At 39.7% G+C, this 19,007-nt stretch overlaps 1 protein-coding gene across 2 annotated transcripts in view; it reads right to left on the bottom strand.

Annotated features, from left to right (window-relative positions):
* The window catches only part of cps1 (carbamoyl-phosphate synthase 1, mitochondrial), a 66,734-nt gene that overhangs the window by 47,094 nt on the left and 633 nt on the right, over window positions 1-19,007 (bottom strand). For both annotated transcript variants that reach the window (XM_088605754.1, XM_088605755.1), the window contains exons 2-15: window positions 15,313-15,422; window positions 14,736-14,880; window positions 13,077-13,166; window positions 11,703-11,759; window positions 11,431-11,523; window positions 10,446-10,535; window positions 9,900-10,028; window positions 8,958-9,064; window positions 3,199-3,340; window positions 2,730-2,807; window positions 2,084-2,182; window positions 1,322-1,417; window positions 874-1,063; window positions 160-317 (exon numbers count right to left, since the gene is read on the bottom strand). In XM_088605754.1, the coding sequence (XP_088461880.1) occupies window positions 160-317; window positions 874-1,063; window positions 1,322-1,417; window positions 2,084-2,182; window positions 2,730-2,807; window positions 3,199-3,340; window positions 8,958-9,064; window positions 9,900-10,028; window positions 10,446-10,535; window positions 11,431-11,523; window positions 11,703-11,759; window positions 13,077-13,166; window positions 14,736-14,880; window positions 15,313-15,422 (1,584 nt within the window). The remainder of the gene's footprint in view (window positions 1-159; window positions 318-873; window positions 1,064-1,321; window positions 1,418-2,083; window positions 2,183-2,729; window positions 2,808-3,198; window positions 3,341-8,957; window positions 9,065-9,899; window positions 10,029-10,445; window positions 10,536-11,430; window positions 11,524-11,702; window positions 11,760-13,076; window positions 13,167-14,735; window positions 14,881-15,312; window positions 15,423-19,007) is intronic.

Genomic DNA, 19,007 nt, shown 5'->3' with positions numbered 1-19,007 from the left:
ACAAGTAATAGGTTTATTCCATGCTGTAAGTCATTAGCTGAGACAGGTTTATTCAGTAATTGAAACCGATATTGTGGGTTGGAAGCTATATAAAGTCTGTGTACATTTCAGCATTTACTATCTAATCCTTTAACACAAGACTGGGGCCCAGAGCCTCACCGTCTCCACTGCAATGCTGGGGGCAATTTTCTCATTGATCGCCGTCAGCTTGTCTGCAAAGAGCTGACGGTCTTCAGTGGCCATGATGGACTCCACTGGCGTACCGAGGACCTGGACCCCATACTGACGCAGCACCCCACTCTTAAACAGCTCCACCCCTGAGGAAGGTAAACAGGGACATACATGAGCACCCAAGTCCAGTGACCTCAGACGTCAGCACCCGAGAAGAGTCCAGTGTTCACAACACAAACACAGGCTACAGCACATATATTCATGTCTCTCCACCTCAAATCACAAACTAAGTATTGGTCTTTTGAAAGAACCACTTTATAATAGAGGAGCTTGTATCCAATCAGGTGGTTGTCCAAAAACAATACCAAAAGGCCATAACTCTACTATTCTTTGATTTTTCTATACCATAAGAACTGAAATAAATATGAGGAGGCCATCCTGTCTATCTGGACAATTTGGCAGTAAGTATGTAATTTTTAATACACCTGTGGATAGCCATGACATTATATTTTTTTGTTCACAGAACATTCCAAATCACCCTGGAGAACGTAGAGAACCCACTTCAAGGGTACAGTACAGCACTCACCAGAAATCACGGCGAGGCCAGACTGCTTTTGGGCTAGGACCTTCAAGCAATGAGCAAACACAGCTGTTCCATAAAGGAAAGAAAAACAGACATAAAGGCCCTTTGTCCGAACTCACCACAGTCAAGAGCTGTCTGGCCACCCATTGACAGGAGGATCCCATCAGGCCGTTCTGCCTTGATGACCTCAGTGACAAACTGTGGGGTGACAGGGAGGAAGTACACAGAGTCTGCCTGCTTGGTGCCCACCTCGTTGGTCTGCACAGAGGCAATGTTGGGGTTCATTAGGACCGTTTTCAGGTTTTCTTCCTACAGCAGGAATTAAAACAGGAAAACAATAAGAAGAAACTCAAATTAGTAACGATGTGTCTGCCACTCTTCTCAGGCTACACATTTCAAGCCGGGCCTGTTGGTAGATGGAAGGAAAAAAAAATCCAAGTAGCAATCTCTGTTTGTTACACTAGCAGCGGTTAAAGAAGATTCCTGCTGTCTGTAGACATCTCTGGTTCAGCGCATTTCAGAAGCAGATGGTCCCTGATGCATCAGCCTCAGAGCTGTGCTGTTTACCTTCATGGCTTTGATTGCCTGGGAGCCGGAGTAATCAAATTCCCCTGCTTGGCCGATAGACAGCCCCCCTGACCCCAACACCAGGACCTTGGACACCTGCAAGGAGAAACACTCAGAATATCACTCACAGCAGCACCAGGGTCCACTGGACCAAACTGCCCCCCTCCCCCTGCATGTGCCGGATATTCAATGCAGAAACAAAACTACTTTACTATCTAATATTGCATGCTTAGTTTCTTAGTTAAACTCCATACAAGTCAGTGCAAATTGCAAAGTTTCATGTATTGTGTACCAGGTACAAATACTGTAACTGCAAAAGCCTGGAGTCTGTAGAACCTGAGACAGAACTGCTATATAATAAGAGCTATTGTGTCCCTCAGACTTCAACTACCCTTTGAGCACTGCAACTCACACACAAAATACAAACATCACAAGTTCCTGCACTTCATTCCATGGTTGAATGGGACTTATTTTCATGGTCATGATTATTTCTCTATGAGTAACTAAAGGCCAGGAGCTCTTTAAAGACCATGGAAAAGAACGTGACCTTTTCCTTAGAATAAACCATTAAAAATGTGATTTTTTTAAAGGGAAGATGAATTGTTCCTCAAAAGACCAGGGCTAATTATTTAACAGTTTCATATAATGTCCTGTCATAAAAGTGAATTTACACAGCCGCAGCTTCTTTTTGCTAATACGGCAGTAAAAAAAGAAAAGGTCTAAGGTATAGAGAAAATTTCAGGCGTAGATACAAAACTGTACCTGTGCTCGCTTTGGAGGCTGGACTTTTTTGGGCATCACTGACATGATGCTGCTGCCCTTGTCTTTCTTAATCAGGGAGATGAATACATCAAACAGGAACTGCAATGGAAGGCAGACAAATTATTTTTTTTATATAAATGCAGAAGAACGTAAATGAATATCTGCAGACACCTATTTTCTTTCTTTCGAGAATATCAGCATGAGTTAATAGTTTGGCATGGTTCTGAAAGTCCATGATAAATAACTCCCATAAAACATATGTGCAGCCTCAAATTAGACCTCACTCGATGGACACAGGGTCTGGTAAGTCTTGCACCCAGAAATCTGAACGCTACTCAAACTAATAGTTCTGTTGCTTCTCCTGTGTAAACACTTACCACTGTAAGATTACAAGTGTTCTTGTAATAATGGACTTGTAATGCTTCAAAACTCTCCACCAGGATGCTAATTTCGGAATCCCTTCAGGTTTCTGAAATGTGTTGTGTGATGTACATGTCCCTCTTTTATGCCACGAACCTTATCATGCCTCCCTCATAAAGCATAGTTTTTTTAGGTTTCAAACTGTTTCGCAGCAATGTGCACTCATCATTCCCAAGTCGCCAGTCTACATCATGCCAGACAATGTTATATACAGGACCTACAGTACCTCAGTGTCAGTGGGGCCCCCTTTTGCCTCAGGGTGGAACTGCGCGGTGAAGATAGGCTTGGTTTCATGCATTATTCCCTGAGAATGACAAGGACAAGACAACAATCCAAACCAACCAGTAAAAACATGGCACTACCCTCTTCCACACTACCTGTATCCCACCGTAGTATTTTAAATGGTTTATGGCTTTGTATAAGATGTAACTAGGATTTATCTAGCTCGTCTATGCAAGGTCAAAGAAGATCCTGCAGTACCAGAAATGAGTGTAATGTCTTTTGCCTTTAGTATTTATTTAAAAAAGACCCATTTCAAATTCAACCTAATTTGTGCTACTTTAACCACTGCAGGTACATATAGGGCTTTAAGAAAAAAATCACAGACAAAACACAGACAGAAGAGTTGCATCTTATTCTCGACAAGCTGGGCTTGGTCGGACCCCGCTCTGCGCGGAGGGCGACACCAGCTGTACCTCATTGGTGCCGTCATTGGCGTTGACAAACAGAGGGCGCCAGCCTGGGGGCAGAGACTGGCTATCTATCCCATAGCCGTGGTTCTGAGCCGTGATGAAGGCCTGGCCATTCACCACATTCGTCACTGGCTGATTCTGGCCTCTGCAGTGAGAGAGAGGGAGAGGAAAGAAGGAAAGACAAGGGGACATGGACAAGGAAAAACAGATAGTTTTTTTTGGACAACCCTGTGCTTTAACTGCAAGTGCGACTGGCACCATTTCTAGAGCGAGTGTTTCTAGTCTTGGGTGATTTAGCGCCTGAGCAATCGAGACGCTTATCTGGCGTGAGCCCGCTGTGCTGAGGGCCGTGGCCTGGCCAGAAGGATGAGGTCACTGGGACTGCACCCCTGCCAGGAAGGGCGAGCCCGTACAGATGCAGCCATTCAAAATGGGTGAGGTATTTCGCGGCATACCCCGGTGGGCGTGTCACAGTATCACGCGGTATCACGCATTTCACGTGTGTCACGTGACTAACTATCCGGCGTCGCCTTGTAAAACCGCCAGGGGGAGCTTAACCTCTCATGTACAGCATTTGAGCCTTTAATTTTGAACTGTGTATTACAGCATGTTAATCATCAGTCATTAAAATGTTGGTATATATTATGAAAGCAAGATTGCTCAGTTGGACAGAAGTACACAACCTACCTTTATCAGAAATATTTATGCATCAAAGCCTTTACTGAAGATATTACTAATAGTATTAATAATGGATGACTTTGGACAAGCTGTATACTCAAAGTATAATTTCTTTAGCACATTTGTACAAGCACTTGGAATCTGTCCAAGCCATACTTTGTCAGGCATTTTGTTTTACTTCAACGGGGCATAAAAACTTCCTTGCTTTTAACAGGGCGTTTCATAATTTCTAGCTACGAAAATGATTTAAAATGCGACACCTATCATTCAACTAGAGCTTAAAATATCACAAGGAAAAATACACACCGGTATTCCATTTCTCCCTAAACATTGTAAGCTTCGAAGTCTTTAACTAACGTGATACCGGAGTCAACAAGCATACTTTTAGAATTTGATTAAAAGGGAATATAATATGGAATCGCGTATCTAAAGAATTTAATAACGGTATGATTATATCCGTGTACTGCGGCAGGACTGTGTAAGGCTGTTTCGCCTACCTGAACATGCGAGCTGTCTTGTAGCCTACTGGTCTAGGTGCGTGACTTCCAACTGGTAGGTTGTGTGTTCGAATCCAGCTGGTGCTGGACTTTTATTTTAACAAACATTTCTTCGAAAAAATAGGTAAGCGATATTATGGACAATCAATTGACTTTTATATTTCAAAATATCGCAACATGATCGATATTTGCGATATTTTGAATATATCTTCCCTTCTGACAGTGGTTCCTGCTTCTATTGTGTGTGTGTGTGCAACAGTAAATTGTTATAGAGAAATGGAGGCGGGACAGTATGCGTTACAATATAAACATTTATATTGATTTAAATCGTGTTCTGATTTAAATCGCAAACGCGTGTTTAATTATGTGTTTTTTAATCATGATCAGGCTAATGCATTTCTACATTTTCTGTATGAACCAGCTTAGAGGTTCATACAGAAAGACAGCTTGTGTTTAAATTGAGTGTAAGGTAATTTATGCTTCTAAAGTCATGGTCAGTATTGTTGTACTGTGCTGTACTGTGTCACATTATTTTATAGCGTTTTTATTGCGTTATTAAATCCGGTGGCGCTGTGTTAGTTTCCTGACTCACATTATTTAAACTGCGACACTGATCATTCATCTCTAAATAAACTTTATTTTATATAGCATTTTAAGCGAATAGGTAATTAGATTGCTCATAAACCTAATCACTTTTTCTTCATAAACACAGCGTGATTGCTCTTTGAAAATGCTTTTCCTTTATTTTTAAAGTAGGCTCAGATTTCAACTATAGATCGTATTATTATAAACTTTCTTGGAAAAATGTATTTTATGTAAACCATGTTTGCTATTAATTCATTTAGGGCTAAAATACGTTCATTGTCTTCTAATCGAGTCGAGTTGACATTGGAAGCCTGCCACACCCGGACCGTTAACGCATTAGCACGTCAAAGCCCATTGAGCCAGTATTGGCTTTAGTATCCCCCCCTTCTCCCCTCAATTCAATTCAATTCAAGGTGTTTTATTTACATGACAGATGGGTACAAGCAGTGTTGGGTACTGTATGTATATTGTAACGCTTACGGCAGACAGGCACTGTGTAGGAGCCGACGCACCAGAGCAGCGCCTGCAATTTTTATATTTATAACTTAGTTTTTAAAATTAGTCAAGCAATACGAAGCATCTCCTTTTACTTAGTGCCTGAGCATACTGCAACGCGTGTGAAGCCCATAAACGATATTAATTTTGGAACTTAAACATACAGTATATGGCTGGTCTCGGTACTTTAAAGAAAACATACACACCAGTATTCCATTTCTCCCTAAACATTTTAAGCATCGAAGTCTTTAACTAACGCGATACCGGAGTCAACAAGCATACTTTTAGAATTTGATTAAAAGGGAATATAATATGGAATCGCGTATCTACAGAATTTAAAGACCAGACAATCGCAAACTCGTTTTCAATAAAATTATTTTATTCATTCAGCAGTTTGTGAGAGGGACATCCAGCAGGGAGAGACACACACACCGGTTTTCATTGACAACATTGTTTTTTTTTCAATTCCTCTTGTCTAACAGGAATGTTTTGTTTGTGGACAGACTGTTAGACAAGAGGAAAAGACTGCCTCCTCCTACGAAGCATTTCGTTGATCCGATCACGAATTCTTTTCCAGTCGTACGCAGCAAGGGTTGAGAATCTCCGATTCACCATCGTACTAATGGTTTCCCGGAGATTGGGTTAAAAAAAACAAAAAACATACTAACAACTGTGCCATCCTACTCCTTAGTTAATACATTTTATTATTCATAAACAGTTAACATTGTTAGCAAAATATTTTGAATTATATTTAACCCTATTTTTTCTTTAGTTTTGTATTTAACTTATTATATGATAGTCAGACTTAATGTATATTTGAACAATGAAAATATATTTTTACAAGATTTTACATTAAGCACTTAAAATTAATATGGTTAATAATAGTAAACTGTAACATGCTGTAACAAGATCGGTTACAAGAAGAAAATGCTTTCAGAGAAAATGTTTCAACCAAACTTATTCCCACACACCCCGCCCCCACTACCATTAGAATATACACAAACATTTTAGCGTTTCATTCTGAGCAGAAGACTCTCACACCTGAAGAGTGCTGGCTGTGACGAATTAAACCGGTTTTACAGGTTTCAATCACAGACCATGTGACATGGGACTCAGTAAACTACAGTAACACCGTATTTGATAACGCTTTAAAAACGCTATAAAATAATGTGACTTGGCACAGAACAAGTTTACAACACAGTACAAAGATAAATGCTGACCATGACTTTAGAAGCATAAATTGCCTTACACTCAATTTAAACACAAGCTGTCTTTAGCCCTCTAAGCTGGTTCATACAGAAATGTAGAGATCTAGGCTCAGAACACACAGCTTCATTAGCGAATACATATGCAGGACAACTGGAGAAGACGTTTTACAGAGGATGGATTTTTAGAAACATCCCATCAGACATCCCATCATATTCACAACGTGAAATCTAGAAAATAATATTACGTAACCAAAATCCGCAATATGGAAACAGAACCTGTGTAATTGTTGATAGATGATGTACTCGTAACATTTTTTCAAGACGAACTACAACATTTAAAAAATGACTTGTATGTACTTGATATCTCTAATCAATCCACGGGTCCCAGCACAAAACGAAAGTAAAACGCATACCGTTTCTCGCTTCTTATTGCTCAAAAGTAATTTGACCGTATGAAATGCATAATATAAACCTAGAAACATATACGTGAGCAGTACTTAAGCACTGTAGTATCGGTGTTAAGACATACCTCTCAAATACTGTAAATCAAGTTAAAAATATCTCAAGACCGATTCTGGTCGTAATGAAACCATGCAAGGGAGTTTTTATGTCCGTTGCAGTTCTTTTGCAACATGAATATAATTATATCGTTATTAATTTCTTGAGATACGCGATTCCATATTATATTCCCTTTTAATCAAATTCTAAAAGTATGCTTGTTGACTCCGGTATCACGTTAGTTAAAGACTTCGAAGCTTACAATGTTTAGGGAGAAATGGAATACCGGTGTGTATTTTTTTCTTTAAAGTACCGAGACCAGCCATATACTGTATGTTTATGTTAAGATTTCCCTTCAGTGGTAAAATTAGATATGAATATTCAATACTTAAACGGGCACAGTTAAGACATTAAATATACATGTACATATTGTATACAGTACAGTTTGCATACGGTAATATGTTTATGTTACGCGATTAAAAAATAAATAAATAAAACTGGAAGGTCCAGCACCACCATTATGTTTATATGGTTGTTTTTGTTGGTTGGTTGTTATTATGGTTATTAATAATTCGATCTATAGTTGTAATCTGAGCCTAAATAAAAAGAAAAAGCAAGTGATTAGGTTTATGAGCAATCTAATTACTTATTCGTTTAAAACGCTATATAAAATAAAGTTTATTATTAATTTGCTGGACAGAGCGGTGAACATTATTATGCATAAGACAAAGATAACGATCCTGATCAGTTTAGAAATCTGTGTACGCTGTAAGGTTTTTACTTCTTAAACTTTTAAAATACACGTTTTGAATGGAAAGAATCCTCTTCCTGGTATAGCACGCCAGCACGTCTTTTTTCTCCAATCAGAGGGGTGTCAGATGGTGTCAGCCAATCACCATTCTGCGTTGGGTAGCAACGGGTGACTGTTCTCAGGCGGAAGATGTAAACAGCTTAATGTTCGTGTTAAATATTTTTTTTTAATTAAAATTCATTCTATACAGCAATCGCATATTTGGGTACCGTTTCATAAAACTTTCATGCTTAAAATGTTTAGGGAGAAATGGAAGACTGGTGTGTATTTTTTCTTTAAACTACCAAGACCAGCCATACACAGTACAGTTTACATACATACAGTAATGTTTTAAATTAATATCGTTTATGACCTTCAGATGCGTTATGCTCCTCTTCTTTTTATGCTCAGCTACTAAAATTTCCCTTTAGTGGTAAAATCCATATAAATATTCAAAACTAAGCGGATTAAAATGTGCACAGTAAAGACATTAAATGATTCAATCTTTGCACTACCAACCAATGCACCACGAGTGCCCCTGTCGGTCATTTTGGCCAGCCAATCACTTGCCCTGCGGTATGCTCCGGTGCCCCGCGGTGGCTTGTGGGTAGGTTACCGTACCGCGGGTTTTTACCGCGCATTTTGAATGGCTGCATCTGTATGTCTACCTACCTGGGCGGTTATCCCCTGCTTTTGAACATTCGTTACAATCTTCCATAAAGGCAAAGAATAATCAGATGCTGCAACTTTAAGAACGTGAAATTCTGCTCTTCAGTACCCTCTTTGGGCTGGGATATTTGTCTGTCAAGTTCTAAAACCAGACTCCACCAGTGACATCATAGGCAAGAAAAAGAGCAATTAAAAATAAATCATTTTGGAAAATGAGCCGACAGTTACTCAGGTCTTTAAAGAAAATGAAGCAAACTACACAGCTGTAAAAGCCTTTGGAAGTTGCCCAATATGTCACAAGGAATCTTGCTCGCTGTGAGAAGAATAGCCCCTGAAGATTACCTGTTTCCCATTGGGAGCTTGTATGACTTTGTACCAGCAGCCAGCGCGGTTATCTGGTTCCCCATGCAGATCCCAAACACAGGCTCCCGACGGTCGCTCTCTAGGACCTGACGACAACACTAATCCCTCAGTGGTGTGACAAGTGAATCATGTTTCATTTCTATCTAGTGAAGAACAGTGGCAGACAAGTGGAATAAGAATTGCAATTTCTCTTTACACATCACCTGTTACGGAACTGTAGGTTTTGATTAACATTTAATTCAATTGCTTTCCAATCCCCGCTCAAGGGATCTCCTTAAGCTCTGTTTTAAAATCACATAAAATTACGACAGTCAGATCTTACTGGATTTAAAGTTCTCTTTAACATAACTGGACCTGTATAAAATGTCATGGTACCCCACCAGAAGACTGCAATGCAAGTGGCGCTGCCATTAGTGGTCACTGGACTAACACTAATTGCTTAATTACAGTGTAAGGATTTGCACTTGGGATTTATTTGAGTACAGGGAGTATCACAGAGTTACAGTAGATGTCAGAGTTTGAGTTAGAGCTCTGGGACTGTGTCTGTTTATATTTTAATTTACTGAAACTTTGTTTTGCCAATCAAGCAAATTGTGAGTGACCCTGTACCGTTGAGTTACACATGTGTTGAAGTGAAGTTTTCATGAGTAAAATTAACACATGAGAGACACACGACACACATGAGAGATGGCTTTACAGCAACGCAGAGGGAGACAGCACTTACAAAAGGAGCTACCTGAGCTACCTACCCCAAAAGATCTTTCACAGGAGGTAGAGCAAAACAGAAACTCTGTGGCTATTGAGCACAAAATATGGGCACCCCTTGCAAAAAGTTATACTGTATCTCTGGGACTAACTCTCTTAGACAATCCTAATGTGCAACCCTCCCCCCATGTTAAGCAGTGCTACACGGGCAAGTACCTTGCGGAGATTGTCAATAAGAGTCCTGGCCAGGGCAGGGTTCCCAGGGCCATTTGAGATGAACAGCCCATCATACTCCAAACCCAGCAGCTCCTGATCCCATGGTACCAAGTGTACCTCAGCCCCATGCTGCAGAGAGACACCAAAGACACAATATTAGTGCACCGCTGTAATGGTAAATGAGAGATGGCATTACAGCACTGCAGAAGGAGACAGCACTTACAAAGGGAGAATCAGGCAAAGCCTTCACTCATTTAAGCCTCTGGAAGTGCCAGAGGACTATGGACCTCATCTGTTCTTACAAGGTTAAATGGAATCGCAGTTTAATTTCCAAGCAATCATCTTGCAGTTTTCAGTAGGTTTCATGTCACTTTTACGAAATACAAAAAAAAAACACGAAAAACTGGCTGCAAGCATATTCTCAAGTTCTTTACCCCAGGGTGCAAGCTGATCCGGAGAAAGTCTGTTGGCAGATGGTCTGGATAATAACTTTCCCCTAAGAATCCCAAGAGGGAAACTACTGTATAAATAATCTAGCAACCTCACCTTCACAAGAAGTCGGATGATGTTGTGCTTGATCCCACAATCGACTGCAACAACCTTAATGGGATTTCCTTTCCCAAATACCTTTTCCTCCTATATATTGAGGGGAAGAGTCATCAAATCATCACGCACTATGAAAAAATATTTAATACTTAAGTGCTGTTACTCCTCAACAACCCAAATGCATGATTCCTAAGAAAGCTTTCCTGTTGTACTTCTAGCACTAAAAATAATAAAGCTGTTCAAAATGGTTCAAAGATTTTTTTTTTTCATTTTCTCATTTGTCAGCAGTATTAAACTGGAGTATGTATACAGTATAATGTGTGGTTGCTTCAAAGGACTTTGAGCAACACGCCACTCTCTGATGTGGAACTACGCCTTCCTTAATCTGGTGTGAGCTTCATGCATGTGGCAATGATGCATCTAGAAGCCAAATCTGGACAAACGTATTGTATTTGTCCACAGACCTCACACAACAATTGACTGAAAGGCATACTTTAAAGCAGGTACATAATAATCCAGTTTGTAAGTGGCTTTGGTGATACACACACCAACTGGCAGGAACACTCAAACACAGGGGATGACAGAATAGGTTGGTTTACTCAAAGCTAAATAAGCCAAGAACATCAATGATCCCCATCTATGAATTGGCTACATTACTCTGCTCTCCTCCCCACTGACAGCTGATGTGTGGTGAGCGTTCTGGTGCACTATGGATGCCATCGCATCATCCAGGTAGATGCTGCACATTGGTGGTGGTGGAGGGGATCCCCATTACCTGTAAAGCGCTTTGAGTGGAGTGTCTAGAAAAGCGCTTTATAAGTGTAAGCAATTATTATTATTATTATTATTATTATTATTATTATTATTATTATTATTATTATTATCATCATCATCATCATCATCACAGAGTTTATTTGGTTCTTTAAACAAAGACTAGGCTGTTGCCACAATAACAAGACTGAGCCCACAGCCTCCAGACTATTACCTTTGTAGACACCTCAGCTACTAGATTTCGATGATTTGGGTCTGAAATTTTCATTGGCTGCCCTTCAAATTCAATTTTTCCCAAAACCGTACCCTGAAAAATGACAATAAAACCAAAGAAAACCTTCAGAAAAAAGGAAACTATCTTGTTTTTAAAGAATTCATGCTAAAGCTTTTTTTTCCAAGAGAGGAAAAACACCCAGAAGAAGGAACGTTTCTGTAAATATACTTTGTTAGCTGAAACTGTCAAAAACATAGCCTTATCTTATTCACCTTATCTCTGATAATTTTAGTCAGCATCCTCGTGTCCACTCCATACAAAGCTGGGACCTTTAGAGACAGAATTATTGCGGGTTACAAACACTAAATATTCACAGTCAAACAGGTTGGTAAGGTGAAATTAAGACATTGAAATTTAAAGTGTTAGTTCGTTCTGTAAGAACACCTGTATTTTGTCCTCTGCATATTCACTTTACATTAGCGTAATACCATACACTGTATACATTACATTTGTCAGCCACATCCAATTCACCTTACCAGACTTTAATAAATACATTACATTATAATGTATCTCACTGACACTTTCATCCAAAGCATCTTATTAATTGACCATATTTTTCCCAAAAAATATTAAACCGAATTTATAAACACAAACATGAATCCAAAGTACACAGCTGGGTATGCTGTAGCAATCGAGGCAAAGCATCCTGCTCAAGGGTACAGCAGCACCCTGGGATTTGAAATCACAAGCCCTGATCTGGAGTCTCTGTTCCACACCACCAAACCTTGCTTGGGGAACAACAAGGAGTTGCCAGTCTGAGAGGAAATATCTGATGTCTCTGATGTCATATGTACAGCAAACATATGCTTTATAATGCAACCCACATACTGAGCTATAGAAGTATGGAAAGAGTTTCAGGAGTCAGGAAACTGCCCAGCCATGCTGTTGGTGCCGATACCCTGGCTTCTTTGAAGAAACTGTTGGATGAGATCCTTGGATCAATTAACATTTCTTGTGTTCTTACTGGTTGGGACACTACACAGGGAGCAATGTTTAGCACAAAGGGTGTCTGAAATAAGCTATCCAGCTATGATGCTGAAGTTGACATCCTCGCTTCGTTCAACCAATGCCTAGATGAGATCTTCAAATTAAATCGTTTGGCTTAGCAGCCAAATGACCTAGACAGGCTGAACGACACTCTCCTGTTTTGTTCATTCTTCCTAAGTTCTTATTTATTTACCACCAGGAGCTCATTGGGCAACTGTAAATAATGGCACACACAGAGAAAAGGTGATGAAAGGCTGCCCTTGTCTCTGGCAGTTTCTAGTCGACATCTCTATGGCGCTTCACTTGTCTTTGATATGTAGGCCCACCAAAAACCGCTTCCAAACCATTTCTTTGACCCCTTAAGCCATTCACCTGTTTCTGTGGAGCTCTACTACATAAAACCAAATAAAACACTTAACAGATTTACCTCCCTTGACTTTGTCTACTTTGTCACTTTGTTATACTTTGTCTCTAATATCTTAAAGAATACACATATACCCTCTACATTAAAACCACAAATATAGTATATAGTATAAAGTATACCAATACTAAAGTTCACACTAATACTGAATAAAATAGCAAATGCTAGATTACTGTACCTTCTCCTCCTGCAGCCACTGTGCCAATGACTTTACCGAGTTCCAGTGACTGTACTCATGACTATAGTCCTGCACCAGTAACCCCGATACCTGCAAAAGCAGAAGATCACCAAGACTCAACACTCTGCATTAATTAATTCACAATTAAACAGCACATTTCAGCAAATCTAGCACATTAGTATAACCCAAAATTTACAGAAACCTCCAAGATCGCCGTTAACACTCACCAAATGTTCTTAAATCCAACACTCTCAAAATCTCAATCCAACCCTCTCTTCATCTCAAGATCTTCAACATTTTCTCAAAAGGTTCAAAGGGGAACTGCAGTCCCAATTTCTCAGACCGGCTGTTAAATCTCGGTAACAAAATGAATTAATTGACATTTTAAAAAAATATGACAAATTTCAGATTAAACACATCATGAACTTTGCTAATGTACTGTAAGTCGCCATGTTGTCGCAAACTCGCATTTGAGTTCCCATGAATTGCGACGGGATGCGGCCCTTCCTGCTCACTAGTCACCATAACGACTAATGGAATGTGATGTATGAGTGAATAAATACAGGCGCAGCAGACATTTTACCGCAGAAATTTCAATGTTCAAATGTGATCTGCATCCAGAGTTAACAAGTACTCTAAGTAGTATTTGTCGGCAAAACCGTCTCGAAATTGAAAGCAATATTTCCATTGGATTAAAAGAGATATATTCACAAACTTGTTCGTTTACAATGTAATAGGGCTGGAACACGTCACCTGATGTTTTGTTGGCCCATTCTGAATCATGCAATGGCACTGTACATACATGGAAAATTCCTCTATTTTGTGATGTACAGTAAATTGGAGATTTTACATGTTAGTGTGCACATTTGACTTTTATTGTGGTTTAAAATCTACTCATCAATGCTGATTCTTTCTAACCCAAAATATAAAAATAGCATTGCAGTTCCCCTTTAAATCTTATGATTGATTGTAGAGAGGAGAGAGGGAATGGGGTCACTACTTGGTGAAGGTTTTAAAAATTGGATTGCTCTTTATTTGTTTGTTATGTTGGACTGTTTTCTCCCCAAACAATTAAAAAATAATTATTCACATAATTATTAAATACTCTGTGAATAAAGAACTCTATTCATGAATACTATTTAAATACTGTATCTATACAGTAAAACCTCAATATTCACGTGTTCTACATTTGAGAATTCACCTATTTCTGAGAAATTATTAGTGACCACTTTATCCATATTCACAAACCAAAATCGTGAATATTGAGAATAGATTCATATAATGGGTAATGGTTTAGTTATTCAGTTATCATTAGTTAGTGAGCTGATTTGTTTGCATGCAATAACTTGAATTATAGGGGGTGAAACAAGGGGGTAAGAAAACTTACTACTTATTCATAGTTCATTTTCATTATAAATACTTACTACAAATACATAATAACACTACTTCTGGAACAGTTAATTATAACAAAAATATTCCTATGGAAATGCTTGTTTCACAAGCTGCATATTCATGCCTTATTTTTCCCAAAAGATATTAAATCCCATATTTGCAAATTCACCATTCGGGAAGACTTCAATGTACCTAACCCCCATAAATACCAAGGTTTTACTGTACGGAAGTCTACTGTTGATTGTTGAGGCTTACAAACAGAAATACCTGAATGCAATCAGACTCTATGTGCTTCCTGAGCCCCAGCTCATCCAATTCCTCAGTGTTGGGAACTCCGTAGTTGCCCACAATAGGGTAGGTGAGGGTGAGAATCTGGCCCCTGTAGCTGGGGTCTGTCAAAGCCTCAGGGTACCTGCAGCACAGAAAGGGCAGCAGACCGGTCAAGTGAGGAGGCCAGACAGCAGGCCAGCATCCACTCTGATGGACACACCTTCAATGGTGCTAGCACAGAAGGTCATGCTTACAGACACAATATTGGCCGTTCTGTTGCACATAGGTTTTTAAATGATGTAAGATCAATACTAAAATGAACATAACTGACAGCTCAGAATACAGTCTTCAGTGGCTCACAGGTTTAGGACCACAATAGCAAATCCCCCCAGCAAAAAACGAGAGAGGGAGAGGTTTCTGTGCCAGAGAAGCACATGAGCAGAGGGATATGGCCCTCGAGGAAAAATCAGAAAAGACTTTAACCTTCTGCAAATGTGCAAAGCATGGAAGTCCCAGTCGCCCTTGGCACTGTGCTTCTGCCAATGCTATGAGCTATTAGTCTATTAGCCCTTACCCCACCAGTCCAGTATTAAACACCAGCTCTCCAGAGCCTGAATGTGGGGATCCAAAGGAGAAACCTTTCATCCGTGTGCCATCCTCCAGCACCAGGTGTGCCGACTGGGCCTGAGAGACAAAAGGAGAGCAGTTTATTGCCAGTTGAAAACCGCTGTCTTCATGTTGAACTCTGCAAATGAATCAGGGATGAGTAACTGCACATGAACACAATAAACAAACATAACCTACTACGAAAAACTGAAGCTCACCACCATTCCAGGCATTTTTTCAAACCTGCTCTTAGAAGGTAAAATGGCCTTTTCCCTAGCCCTATCCTGTCTTGTATGTTCAATTTCTCACAACAATTAGCACAGAATTTGATAAACAATAAACTAATCTCGGTCACAGTACTGGCTATGTACAATGCTGAAGTAGCACATGTTGTAAAAGCAGCTGAAAGTTCTCCCTTGTGCTTTAAACCAGCTGCACATATCCTATGCAGCTGTGCTGAAACCTCCTTTTAAATCAGTATCTACTGTTCCGACTCCAGTCTTTGCCATTTAGTGATCCATGCACACTCCCTTTCTGGAGGCATAATGATATTGCTGTTCTGAATCTTATAAGATACCATAATAATCCTTCACTATACAAACAACTGCAATGTGTTAAGTGCATATAGTACAGGATAGTACCTAATGGTGATGCATTTGCTAACAACTGGGAAAACTGGCCCTGGTGTGAGTGTGTGCGTGTCTGTGTCTGCCCTGCGATGGTCTGGTGTCCCATCCAAGGTGTATCCTGCCTTGTGCACACTGCAGGCCAAGATAACCTCCTGCTCCCCCGCGTCCCTGAACTGGATGAAGTGCTTATAAAATTAATTAATGTAACAATGTAACTACGGTAGTGTACCGTAAATGAGCAAGAGTGTTATTGTTTTCCTACATGTTGTTACATTACACATTGGTTAATAAGGATGTGACCCGAATAATTAACCAGGAGTGTTAGTTTCAAGCTCAGGTATCCTTCTCTGCTGTATTAAGGTGAAGCTTGGGTGTTTGAGGGCACATTATTCAGTTGTGGATTCAATCAGAACTTATAACATGGGAAGCAATGGAAATGTAATATTCGTTATACAGGTTTTCACCCTACGAGCAGTTTTTGAGGAATGAATTAAGCTTGTATAACAAAGGATTACTGTAGTTTTTCTTTAAGAACATAAGTAGGTTTATAAACGAGAGAAACCATTTGGCCCACCTAGTTCATTTGGTTTTAAGTAGCAATGATTAATATATACATATTAATATAATTGATCCTGTGATCTCATCCAGCTACATCTTGAAAGACGCCACAGTATCGTCTGGGTAGCCAGTTCCACACTCCCACAATGCTCTGTACCAACAGTGCCTCAGACTTCTCAGTTCTAATGTGCTTCCTCTTCATTTCCACTGGGGTCCCAGGTTGACTTTATCAATGTTTTTGATCATTTAGAGCGCTTGAATCAGATCTCCTTGTCATCATCTCTGTTTAAAACTCAAAAGATTCATTTTCTGGACAGGGAAGACCTTTGAACTAAGAAATGTATATTGCAGCAATTCTCTGAACAGATTCAAAAACACCAGTAACTTTTTTGTGCTGCTGTGACCCAAAATACTACATTCCAAATGGGATCTTAGTAGTGTGTTCAATTTTAAGATGACATGCATTGATTTAAAATTCTGCATTTTTAATTATCCTCATATACTCTTTGAGCTTTATTGCTTTTGTAGTGTGGACAATATAAATTATGTCATCATGCACTTATATATATCATGCCAGTCATTTGCCACTTGTGAAGTCTTTCTGAAAGTGTTTGTTGAATATGGGCTTTGTAGCTTGGTCTTTATTTTTAAGAGTCAGCAGGACCAATTCCAATTCGGACAATTTCTTGCATTAGGAATTTGTCTTTTCGCATACCCCAGCTTTTCCCCATGGAGACACAGACACACAGACAGGGAGAGAAGCTTGGGGTCAGAGCGCAGGGTCTGCCATTTAGACGGCGCCCCTGGAGCAGTTGGGGTTAAGGGCCTTGCTCAGGGGCCCAATGGAGTAGGATTCCTCTGCCGGCCACGGGATTTGAACTGGCAACCTTCCAGTCACAGGCGCAGATCCTTAGCCACAGAGCCACCGCTCCAGTAACTCCACCGCAAAATAACAGGCTGTAAAAAGAGGAAGAATAAGAACAGCCAGCCCCACTAATGTCGAACTGATTCCGACTCACGCCATGTGTAAAACACACAAGGGCAGTGGGCAAGCAGCTTCACTGTGCTCCTTACACTGCATACAGAACTCTAACCACACAGCTCTCACCTGCTACAAATGTACTGCAGGGGTTAATCCAGGCAGCAGAGCCCTGGAGCACGTGTGTGCTTTCAGGTATTCATGAATTAACTACTGATAAATTACAGTCGTAAAAATACAACTTTCATGAAAATATGAGACTAAGGTGATGTGTCATTCCACAACTTGTTGTGACTGGCAGAATTGACTCCCTTTATCGGCAATCATAATGGACATATCCTGTCATGAATGTGACTGAGGAAAGACTGTCAAACAGGTTCTTACATTAAAACGTTTGGGGGGGGGGGAACGTTTTTTATTCCAAACTTCACTATAATGATATAATGATTATAGTGATATAATAATGATTATATTGAATGATTAAATTGAACAAATGAGATGGATCTTTTTTTTAAGAACATGTAGGCATCGGGTACATTCTTTAGGCTCATTGCCAGAACAGAACTGAACTGATACTGGGGTTTTTTGTTTCTCTCATCACGAGTTTAACAACTTGCAAAACGTGCCTCAACATAAACCATAGATTTAGAAACGGGGCCGAAAGTTTTGCCGTTTCAAATTAGGACTACAAGTTATTTCTAGAGAGTATATCTTCATTTGTGCTTAAAATCGTATTATGTTTGGAAAACGTGGTTAAAACATAGCCAGGATGGGTGCTGAGCCTCGTTTTCCAGAGATGTACGATGCATTGAAATAATACGCACAGAAGCATAGTACTGTAAATACACAGAATGTATGTTTTTAAGAGCTCATATCACCTGTGTGAGTCCTGTTTCTTAATGCTCTCTGATTTCAGACTTGACCATGGGTCCAAATTCGGGTGTCATTAAAATAAGTATGGTTTCATTAGCGTTGTAAGGGAAACCAGACTTGCAGTGGATTACACTTCGCCAATGTTAGAGGCTCTTGCACAAGCTGCAGTGTTAGTAATACACACACCTTTTCACTGTGTTTTTTAGACGTAAGGAGTTTTATGATACATTACTCGTCTTACATTTAGACCAACACAAATGTCAGTAAAAATATTTAAACCAGAGCAGCCATTAGGGTCATGTCTATCACCTTGCCCAGAAGTGAATAAAAAACAGTATTTTAAATGTCAAGAGTATTTTAAGTGAGTGAGGGAGCAAGATGCATGTGAATTTAAAGAAAAAATAAAAATAACCAGAGCTGTGCAATACGACCATAGTATGTAATGTTGCGGGTCATATATTTCCTGGTCGAGGTAATATGTTTAAAACTTAAAAATAATGTTTTAGGTTTAAGAAGAGGTTCACTTCCTCGCTGGCAAGAAAAATAGACTCAAATGTACTGAAGCATGCAACTGCGCGCGAACTCTTCAAGTCACTTGCAAATTAAACAGATGATCTAGTACTG

Source organism: Lepisosteus platostomus, chromosome 14, assembly GCF_059453375.1.
Source record: "Lepisosteus platostomus isolate fLepPlt1 chromosome 14, fLepPlt1.hap1, whole genome shotgun sequence".
Lineage (NCBI taxonomy): Eukaryota > Metazoa > Chordata > Actinopteri > Semionotiformes > Lepisosteidae > Lepisosteus > Lepisosteus platostomus.
This window is presented reverse-complemented; position numbering and strand designations above follow the sequence as displayed.